At 55.5% G+C, this 11,184-nt stretch overlaps 1 protein-coding gene across 1 annotated transcript in view; it reads left to right on the top strand.

The window, feature by feature from the left end:
- The first annotated feature begins 6,786 nt into the window (after window positions 1-6,786).
- Window positions 6,787-11,184, top strand: part of papss1 (3'-phosphoadenosine 5'-phosphosulfate synthase 1) — a 113,456-nt gene continuing 109,058 nt past the window's right edge. The window contains exon 1 of the mRNA XM_086007058.1: window positions 6,787-7,001. Coding sequence (XP_085863184.1) covers window positions 6,945-7,001 — 57 coding nt within the window. The 5' untranslated portion in view covers window positions 6,787-6,944. The remainder of the gene's footprint in view (window positions 7,002-11,184) is intronic.

The raw sequence follows: 11,184 nt of genomic DNA, 5'->3' as shown, positions 1-11,184 counted from the left end.
GGATAAATGCGAGGTTATCCACTTTGGTGGCAAAAACAGGAAGGCAGATTATTATCTGAACGGCAATAGATTGGGAGAAGGGGAAGTGCAACGAGACCTGGGTGTCCTTGTGCACCAGTCGCTGAAGGTAAGCATGCAGGTGCAGCAGGTGGTTAAGAAGGCAAATGGCATGTTGGCCTTCGTAGCAAGAGAACATAAGAACATAAGAAATAGGAGCAGGAGTAGGCCATATGGCCCCTTGGGCCTGCTCCGCCATTCAATAGGATCATGGCTGATCTGAACCTAGACTCACATCCACTTCCCTGCCCTCTCCCCGTAACCCCTAATTCCCTTATCTGCTAGGAAAATGTCTATCTCCATTTTAAATTTATTTAATGTTGCAGCTTCCACAGCTCTCTGGGGTAGCAAATTCCATAGATTTACTATCCTCTGAGTGAAGAAGTTTCTCCTCATCTCAGTTTTGAAAGGGCAGCCCCTTATTCTAAGATTATGCCCCCTAGTTCTAATCTCACCCATCAGTGGAAACATCCTCACCGCATCCACCCGATCAAGCCCCCTCACAATCTTATGTGTTTCGATAAGATCGCCTCTCATTCTTCTGAACTCCAATGAGTAGAGTCCCAACCTACTCAACCTTTCCTCATACGTCAACCCCCTCATCTCCGGAATCAACCGAGTGAACCTTCTCTGAACCGCCTCGAGAGCAAGTATATCTTTTCTTAAATATGGAAACCAAAACTGCATGCAGTATTCCAGGTGTGGCCTCACCAATACCCTGTATAACTGCAGCAAGACTTCCCTGTTTTTATACTCCATCCCCCTTGCAATAAAAGCCAAGATTCCATTGGCCTTCCTGATCACCTGCTGCATCTGCATACTAACTATTTGTGTTTCATGCACCAGGACCCCCAGATCCCTTTGTACTGTAGCACTTTGCAGTTTCTCTCCATTTAGATAATAACTTGCTCTTTGATTTTTTCTGCCAAAGTGCATAACCTCACACTTTCCAACATTATATTGCATCTGCCAAATCTCTGCCCACTCACTTAGCCTGTCTATGTCCTTTTGCAGGATTTTTATGTCCTCCTCACTCACTGCTTTCCCTCCCATCTTTGTATCGTCGGCAAACTTGGATATGTTGCACTCGGTCCCTTCCTCCAAATCGTTAATATAGATTGTAAAGAGTTGGGGTCCCAGCACTGACCCCTGCGGAACACCACTAGTTACTGATTGCCAGCCCGAGAACGAACCATTTATCCCAACTCTTTGTTTTCTGTTAGATAGCCAATCTTCCACCCATGCCAGTATATTACCCCCAATCCTGTGATTTTTTATCTTGATCAGTAATCTTTTGTGTGGAACCTTGTCAAATGCCTTTTGGAAGTCCAAATACACTACATCCACTGGTTCCCCTTTATCCACCCTGTATGTTACATCCTCAAAGAATTCGAGCAAATTTGTCAAACATGACTTCCCCTTCATAAAACCATGCTGACTCTATCCTATTAATTTATGTTTATCCAAATGCTCTGTTACTGTATCCTTAATAATGGACTCCAACATTTTGCCAACCACAGATGTTAGGCTAACTGGTCTATAGTTTCCAGCTTTTTGTCTACTTCCCTTCTTAAATAAGGGTGTTACATTAGCAGTTTTCCAATCTGCCGGGACCTTTCCTGAGTCCAGGGAGTTCTGGAAAATGATCACCAATGCATCCACAATCCCTACCGCCACTTCTCTCAAGACCCTAGGATGTAGGCCATCAGGTCCGGGGGATTTATCCGCCTTAAGTCCCATTATTTTACTGAGTACCATCTCCTTAGTGATTTTAATCGTGTTTAGCTCCTCCCCCCCCCATTGCCCCCTGTTTGTCCAGTGTTGGGATATTTTTAGTGTCCTCTACTGTAAAGACTGACACAAAATATTTGTTCAGCATCTTTGCCATCTCCATGTTCCCCACCACTAGTTTCCCAGTCCCATCCTCTAAGGCACCAACGTTCACTTTAGCCACCCTTTTTCTTTTTATATAGCTGTAGAAACTCTTGCTATCTGTTTTTATATTTTTTTCTAGTTTACTTTCATAATCTATCTTCCCTTTCTTAATTAATCTTTTAGTTATTGTTTGCTGGCTTTTAAATGCTTCCCAATCTTCTATCCTCCCACTAGATTTAGCTAATTTATATGCCCTTGTTTTCAGTCGAATACTATCCTTTATTACTTTACTAAGTCACGGATGGCTGTCTTTTCTTTTACTCCCCTTTTTCCTCAGTGGAATATATTTATCTTGAAAGATGTGAAATATCTCCTTGAATGTAGACCACTGCTCTTGTACCGTCTTACACTTTAATCCGTTTTCCCAGTCCACTTTAGTCAATTCTACTCTCATACCTTCATAGTCTCCTTTATTTAAGCTTAGTACACTGGTTTGAGATCCAACTCTCTCACCCTCAAACTGAATTTGGAATTCAACCATATTATGGTCACTCATTCCAAGGGGATCCTTTACTAGGACATTTTTTATTAATCCTGTCTCATTACACAGGACCAGATCTAAGATTGCCTGCCCCCTGGTTGGTTCAGTTACATACTGCTCAAGGAACCCGTCCCTAATACACTCTATGAACTCTTCCTCAAAGCTGCCATGCCCAATTTGATTAGCCCAGTCAATATGAAAGTTAAAATCCCCCATGATTATAGCTGTTCCCTTATTACAAGCCCCAACTATTTCCTGATTTATACTCCGACCAACAGAGTTGCAACTGTTAGGAGGCCTATAGACTACGCCCACGAGTGACTTTTTCCCTTATTATTCCTTATCTCCACCCAAACTGTTTCACTATCCTGATCCTTTGACCCAATATAATTTCTGACTATTGCAGTGATTCCATCCTTGATTAACATAGCAACCCCACCTCCCTTTCCTTCCTGTCTGTCCTTCCTAATTGTCAAATACCCTTGTATGTTTAGTTCCCATTCATGATTATCTTGCAGCCATGTTTCCATAATGGCCACCAGATCATACCCATGTGTAGTTATTTGCACCGTCAACTCATCAATTTTGTTACGAATGCTGCGTGCATTCAGATAAAGAACTTTCAAATATGTTTTCTGACAATTTATTCCTGCTTTTACCCCTTTTACTACTTTACTTTCATTTTAACATTCTGTCCCTTCCTGACACGCTCTGGTTTTTAATTCCCCCACTGCTACCTTGCTCTATTGCCTTCTCCGCTGTCATTTTTATTTTTCGCTCTCTTAAAACCTCCCCCCCACTAATTAGTTTAAAGCCCTCTCTACAGCCCTAGTTATTCGATTCGCCAGGATTCTAGTCCCAGCACTGGCCAAGTGAAGTCCGTCCCAACGGAACAGCTCTCGCCTGTCCCAGTACTGATGCCAGTGTCCCAGGAAGCAAAACCCATTTCTCCCACACCAGTCTTTGAGCCACGCATTTAACACTCTAATTTTATTTACCCTAGCCAAATTTGCACGTGGCTCAGGTAGTAATCCAGAGATTATTACCCTTGTGGTTCTGCTTTTTAATTTGGCCCCTAGCTGCTCAAAATCCCTCAGCAGAACCTCCTTCCTTGTCCTATCTATTTCGTTGGTACCAACATGGACCACGACAACTGGATCCTCCCCCTCCCACTCCAAGTTTCTCTCCAGCCCAGAGGAGACGTCCTTAACCCTGGCACCGGGCAGGCAACACAGCCTTCGGGACTCTCGCTCTCGGCTGCAAAGAACTCTATCTATCCCCCTAACGATACTATCCCCTACCACTACAACATTTCTTTTAACTCCCCCCACTTGAATGGCCCCCCGCTCCACGGTGCTGTGGCCAGGTTGCTCATCCTCCCCGCAGTCCCTGTTCCCATCCTCACAGGGAGTAAGAGCCTCAAACCTGTTGGACAAGAGCAAGGGCTGCGGCTCCTCCAACACTACCTCCTGGATCCCTGTACCTGCCTCACTTCTAGTCACACCATCCTGACCCTGGCCACGGACTACATCTGAATTAATTAATCTAATTGGTGTGACTACCTCCCGATACACAGAGTCCAGGTAACTCTCCCCCTCCCTGATGTGTCTCAGTGTTTGAAGCTCGGACTCCAGCTCTTCAACACGGAGCCGGAATTCCTCGAGCAGCCAACACTTACTGCAAATTTGAGTACAGGAACAAGGATGCCTTGCTGCAGTTGTACAGGGCCTTGGTGAGACCACACCTTGAGTACTGTGTGCAGTTTTGGTCGCCTTATCTGAAGAAGGATGTTCTTGCCATGGAGGGAGTGCAGCGAAGATTCACCAGGCTGATACCTGGGATGGCAGGAATGACGTACGAGGAGAGATTGGGTCAATTGGGCTTATACTCGCTGGAGTTCAGAAGAATGAGAGGGGATCTCATTGAAACTTATAAAATTCTAACAGGACTAGACAGACTAGATGCAGGAAGGATGTTCCTGATGGTCGGGGACTCCAGAACCAGGGGTCAGAGTCTAAGAACATAAGAAATAGGAGCAGGAGTGGGCCAATCGGCCCCTCGAGCCTGCTCCGCCATTCAATAAGATCATGGCTGATCTGATCCTAACCGCCAATCCACTATCACAGAACCATCTCCTGAATCTAACAGAATTAGACACATGAAATAGGAGCAGGATCAGGCTACACGGCCCCTGGGCCCACTCCGCTACCCACAGGGCCATGTCCGATCCGAACCTAGACTCATGTCCAAATTCCTGCCCGCTCCCCGTAACCCTTAATTCCCTTTACTTCTAGGAAACTGTCTATTTCTGTTTTAAATTTATGTAATGATGTAGCTTCTACAGCTTTTTGGGGCAGCATATTCCATGGACCTACCACCCTCTGAGTGAAGTAGTTCCTCCTCATCTCAGTTTTGAAAGAGCAGCCCCTTATTCTAAGACTATGCCCCCTAGTTCTAGTTTCACCCATCATCGGGAACATCCTCCCCGCATCCACCCGATCCAACCCCTTCACAATCTTATATGTTTCAATAAGATCGCCTCTCATTCTTCTGAACTCCAATGAGTAGAGTCCCAATCTACTCAACCTCTCCTCATATGTCCATCCCCTCATCCCCGGGATTAACCGAGTGAACCTTCTTTGTACTGACTCGAGAGCAAGTATGTCCTTTCTTAAGTATGGACACCAAAACTGTACGCAGTATTCCAGGTGCGGTCTCACCAATACCTTGTACAACTGAAGCAATACCTCCCTATTTTTATATTCTATCCCCCTAGCAATGAAAGCCAACATTCCATTGGCCTTCTTAATCACTTGCTGCACCTGCATACTAACCTTTTGAGTTTCGTCCACCAGGACCCCCAGATCCCTTTGTACTTCAGTACTTTCCAGTTTCTTGCCATTAAGATAATAACTTGCTCTACGATTTTTCCTGCCAAAGTGCATAACCTCACACTTTCCAGTATTGTATTCCATCTGCCAAATCTCTGCCCACTTACTTAGCCTGTCTATGTTCCCTTGCAAGTTTTTTATGTCCTCCTCACTCACTACTTTCCCTCCCATCTTAGTATCATCTGCAAACTTTGATATGTTACACTCGGTCCCCTCCTCCAAATCATTAATATAGATTGTAAAGAGTTGGGGACCCAGCACTTACCCCTGCGGAACACCACTAGTTACTGATTGCCAGCCTGAGAATGAACCATTTATCCCAACTCTCTGCCTTCTGTTAGATAGCCAATCCTCTATCCATGCCAGAATATTACCCCCAATCCCGTGATTTTTTATCTTAAGCAATAATCTTTTGTGTGGCACCTTGTCAAATGCCTTTTGGAAGTCTAAATACACTACATCCACTGGTTCCCCTTTATCCACCCTATATGTTACTTCCTCAAAGAACTCCAGCAAATTTGTCAAACACGACTTCCCCTTCATAAAACCATGCTGACTTTGTCCTATTAAATTATGATTATCCAAATGTCCTGTTACTGTCTCCTTAATAATGGACTCCAAAATTTTACCTACCACAGATGTTAGGCTAACCGGTCTATAGTTTCCAGCCTTCTGTCTACTGCCCTTTTTAAATAAGGGTGTTACATTAGCAGTTTTCCAGTCTGCCGGGACCTTTGCCGAGTCCAGGGAGTTTTGGAAAATTATTACCAATGCATCCACAATCCCTACCGCCACTTCCCTCAAGACCCTAGGATGTAAGCCATCAGGTCCAAGTGATTTATCCGCCTTGAGTCCCATTATTTTACCGAGTACCACTTCCTTAGTGATTTTGATCGTGTTTAGCTCCTCCCCCCCTTTAGCCCCCTGTTTGTTAAGGATAAGGGGTAAGCCATTTAGGACTGAAATGAGGAGGAATTTCTTCACCCAGAGAGTGGTGAACCTGTGGAATTCTATACCACAGAAGGCAGTAGAGGCCAATTCATTAAATATATTCAAGAAGGAGTTAGATATATTTCTTAAGGCTAAAGGCATCAAGGGATATGGGGAGAAAGCAGGGACAGGGTACTGAATTTGGATGATCAGCCATGATCTCATTAAGTGGCAGAGCAGGCTCGAGGGGCCGAATGGCCTACTCCTGCTCCTATCGTCTATGTTTCTATGTTAAGGTTCCTTTAAAGTTTTATTAATTTACAGTCAATTTTGTTTGAACACCCCAATAAAAGAGTATACCTTTTCCCCCCTCTTTGTACAAGGGACCCCTTCTACCCCTTTCCCTCCCCCCACCCCATAGAGACCCAGGCCCAGGGCCCAGGCTCACTTTCGGCTCTCGCGATACCTCCCGCGCCCAGGCCCCGCCCCCTGACACGTTGCCCGGGTTGCGGAGCCGCTCGAGACACAAATCAGCCGGAGATCGAGACCCGGCCACCGGGAACCGGAGTCGGTCAATCGGCGACCCGTCCAGCCCGGCCCAGCAAAGGGGAGCCGGGCCGCCACCCGAGGCCTGAAGCCAGACCAGCACCATGGAGGAGGCGAAGCTGGTGAAGAAAGTCAAGCTCAACAACAACAACCCGAACTGGGTGAGTGAGTGAGGGGAGAGAGCAAGAGAGGGGGAGGGAATGGAGAAATGGGAGATAGGGAGGGAGAGAGAGAGAGAGAGAGAGAGAGAGAATGGGGAGATGGGGAGAGAGAGGGGGGGAGGAAATGGAGAAATGGGAGAGGGAGAGAGAGAATGGGGAGATGGGGGGGAGGGAATGGGGAGATGGGAGAGGGGGAGGAGATGGGGGAGAGAGAGAGAGGGGGGGAGATGGGGGGGGAGGGAATGGGGAGATGGGAGAGAGAGAGGGGGAGGAGATGGGGGGGGAGAGAGAGAGGGGGAGATGGGACAGGGAATGGGGGACGGGGGAGAGGGGGAGGGGACGGGGGCGAGGGGGAGAGGGGCGAGGGGAGGGGACGGGGGAGAGGGCGAGGGGGAGGGGACGAGGGGGGAGGGCGAGGGGGAGAGGGCGAGGGGGAGAGGGGGACGGGGGAGAGGGCGAGGGGGAGGCGAGGGGGAGAGAGGGCGAGGGGGCGAGAGGGCGAGGGGGAGGGGGGACGGGGGAGAGGGCGAGGGGGGGGACGGGGGGAGAGGGCGGGGGAGGGGACGGGGGGAGAGGGACGGGCGGAGGGGAACGGGGAGAGGGCGGGGGGAGGGGACGGGGGAGAGGGGCGGGGGGAGGGGGACGGGGGAGAGGGGTGAGGGGACGGGGGGGGACGGGGGAGAGGGCGAGGGGGAGGGGACGGGGGGGAGGGGACGGGGGGAGGGGAGAGGGGGAGGGGACGGGGGAGAGGGAGGGGACGGGGGAGAGGGAGGGGACGGGGAGAGGGGGAGGGGACGGGGGAGAGGGGGAGGGGACGAGGGGGAGAGGGCGAGGGGAGAGGGCGGGGGAGAGGGGGAGGGGACGAGGGGGAGAGGGCGAGGGGGAGGGGACGGGGGCGAGGGGGACGGGGGAGGGGACGGGGGGAGGGGACGGGGGCGAGGGGGAGGGGACGGGGGGAGAGGGGGAGGGGGCGAGGGGGAGGGGACGGGGGAGAGGGGGAGGGGACGGGGGAGAGGGGGAGGGGACGGGGGAGAGGGCGAGGGGGAGGGGACGGGGAGAGGGCGAGGGGGAGGGGAGAGGGGGGACGGGGAGAGGGCGAGGGGACGGGGGAGAGGGGGAGAGGGGGACGGGGGAGAGGGCGAGGGGACGGGGGAGAGGGCGAGGGGGACGGGGGGACGAGGGGGAGGGGACGGGGACGAGGGGGAGGGGACGGGGAGGGGGCGAGGGGGAGGGGACGGGCGAGGGGGAGGGGACGGGGGAGGGGACGGTGGAGAGGGAGAGGGGGAGGGGACGGGGGAGAGGGCGAGGGGACGGGGGAGAGGGCGAGGGGACGGGGGCGAGGGGGACGGGGGAGAGGGGAGAGGGGGAGGGGACGAGGGGGACGGGGACGAGGGGGAGGGGACGGGGAGGGGGCGAGGGGGAGGGGACGGGGGACGGGGGAGAGGGCGAGGGGACGGGGGAGAGGGCGAGGGGGACGGGGGGGAGAGGGCGAGGGGGAGGGGACGAGGGGGAGGGGACGAGGGGGAGGGGACGGGGAGGGGGCGAGGGGGAGGGGACGGGGGAGAGGGGGAGGGGACGGGGAGAGGGCGAGGGGGAGGGGACGGGGGAGGGGGACGGTGGAGAGGGGGAGGGGAGGGGGAGAGGGCGAGGGGACGGGGGCGGGGGGACGGGGGAGAGGGGAGAGGGGGAGGGGACGAGGGGGAGGGGACGGGGACGAGGGGGAGGGGACGGGGACGAGGGGACGGGGAGGGGGCGAGGGGGAGGGGACGGGGGGAGAGGGCGAGGGGACGGGGGAGAGGGCGAGGGGGAGGGGACGAGGGGGAGGGGACGGGGACGAGGGGGAGGGGACGGGGAGGGGGCGAGGGGGAGGGGACGGGGGACGGGGGAGAGGGCGAGGGGACGGGGGAGAGGGCGAGGGGGACGGGGGGGGAGAGGGCGAGGGGGAGGGGACGAGGGGGAGGGGACGAGGGGGAGGGGACGGGGAGAGGGGGAGGGGACGGGGGAGGGGACGAGGGGGAGGGGAGGGGACGGGGGAGAGGGCGAGGGACGGGGGAGAGGGACGAGGGGGAGGGGGCGAGGGGGAGGGGACGAGGGGGAGGGGACGGGGAGAGGGCGAGGGGGGAGGGGACGGTGGAGAGGGGGAGGGGAGGGGACGGGGGAGAGGGCGAGGGGACGGGGGAGAGGGCGAGGGGGGAGAGGGGAGGGGGGAGGGCGAGGGGGAGGGAACGGGGAGAGGGGGAGGGGACGGGGAGGGGGCGAGGGGGAGGGGACGGGGGGGAGGGGACGGGGAGAGGGGGAGGGGACGGGGAGAGGGCGAGGGGGAGGGGACGGGGGGAGAGGGAGAGGGGGAGGGGACGGGGAGAGGGCGAGGGGGACGGGGGAGAGGGCGAGGGGGAGGGGACGGGGGGAGAGGGAGAGGGGGAGGGGACGGGGGAGAGGGGGAGGGGACGAGGGGGAGGGGACGGGGGAGAGGGGGAGGGGACGGGGGAGAGGGCGAGGGGGGAGGGGACGGGGGAGATGGGGGAGGGGAGAGACGGACAGAGGCGGGGGGAGAGAGAGAGAAGTGAGGGGGAGAGAGGGAACGGGGAGGGGAGAGACGGAGGGAGGGAACGAGGGAGGGAACGGGGAGGGGAGAGAGAGAGACGGAGGGAGGGAACGAGGGGAGAGAGAGACGGAGGGAGGGAACGAGGGGAGAGAGACGGAGGGAGGGAACGGGGGGAGAGAGACGGAGGGAGGGAACGGGGGGAGAGAGACGGAGGGAGGGAACGGGGGGGAGAGAGACGGAGGGAGGGAACGGGGAGAGAGAGACGGAGGGAACGAGGGGAGAGAGACGGAGGGAGGGAACGGGGGAGGGGAGAGAGAGACGGAGGGAGGGAACGGGGGAGGGGAGAGAGACGGAGGGAGGGAACTAGGGGAGGGGGAGAGAGAGCAGGGAGGGGGAGCAGGGAGGGAGCGAGAGGGAGAAGAGAAGGGAGGGGGAGAGAGAAGGGGGGGAGAGGGAGCGAGAGGGAGAAGAGAAGGGAGGGGGAGAGAGAGAGAAGGGAGGGGGGAGAGAGAGAGAAGAGGGGAGGGGGAGAGAGAGAGAAGAGGGGAGGGGGAGAGAGAGGGGAGGGGGCGAGAGAGAAGGGAGGGGGAGAGAGAGAAGGGAAGGATGGAGGGGGAGGGAGGGGAAGAGAGAAGAAAGGGAGGGGGGAGCGAGAAGGAAGGGGGAGGGAATGGGGAGATGGGAGAGGGGGACGGAATGTGGAGATAGAGAGAGAGAGGGGGAGGGAATGGGGGGAGGGAATGGGGAGAGGGGGGGAGGGAATGGGGAGGGGGGGAGGGAATGGGGAGAGGGGGGGAGGGAATGGAGGGGGAGGGGGGAGGGAGGGGAGAGGGAGGGGGAGCGAAGGAGAGAGAGGGGGGAGGGAAGGGGAGAGAGAGGGGGGAGGGAATGGGGGAGAGAGAGGGGGGAGGGAATGGGGAGAGAGAGGGGGGAGGGGAGGGGGAGAGAGAGGGGGGAGGGGAGGGGGGAGGGAATGGGGAGAGAGAGGGGGGAGGGGAGGGGGGAGGGAATGGGGAGAGAGAGAGGGGGAGGGAATGGGGAGAGGGGGAGGGAATGGGGAGAGGGGGAGGGAATGGGGAGAGAGAGAGGGGGAGGGAATGGGGGGGAGGGGGAGGGAATGGGGAGAAGGGAGAGGGAGGGCATGGGGAGTAGAGGGGGGGAATGGGGAGAGTGGGGGAGGGAATGGGGAGAGGGGAGGGGAGTGGGGTAGAATGGGGAGATTGAGGGGAGAGTGGGGGAGGGAATGGGGGAGGGAGAGGGGAGGGAATGGGGAGTGGGGGAGGGGAATGAGAGGAGAGGGGGAGGGACTGGGGAGAAGGGAGAGAGAGGGGGAGGGACTGGGGAGAAGGGAGAGAGAGGGGGGGAGGGTCTGGGGAGAGGGGGGAGGGACGATAAAGTGAAATTGGCTATCCTAAAACTCTTCAACTTGGTTCTGAGTGTCGGTTACTTCCCTGATATCTGGAACAAAGGACTCATAACGCCCATATACAAAAGTGGAGACATAGTTGACCCAAATAACTATCGAGGCATCTGTGTGAACAGTAACCTGTTCTGTAGATATTCTGTAGTATCATAAACCAAAGACTTATAAACTTCCTTGAGGAGCACAATGTCTTGAGTAAAAGCCAAATTGGATTC

The sequence above is a fragment of the Somniosus microcephalus genome, chromosome 2 (genome assembly GCF_052327205.1).
Source record: "Somniosus microcephalus isolate GS21.2 chromosome 2, FLI_Smic_1.0, whole genome shotgun sequence".
In the NCBI taxonomy this organism is placed as follows: Eukaryota; Metazoa; Chordata; class Chondrichthyes; order Squaliformes; family Somniosidae; genus Somniosus; species Somniosus microcephalus.
Note: the sequence above shows the minus strand (reverse complement) of the source record. Positions and strands in the feature narration are given on the sequence as shown.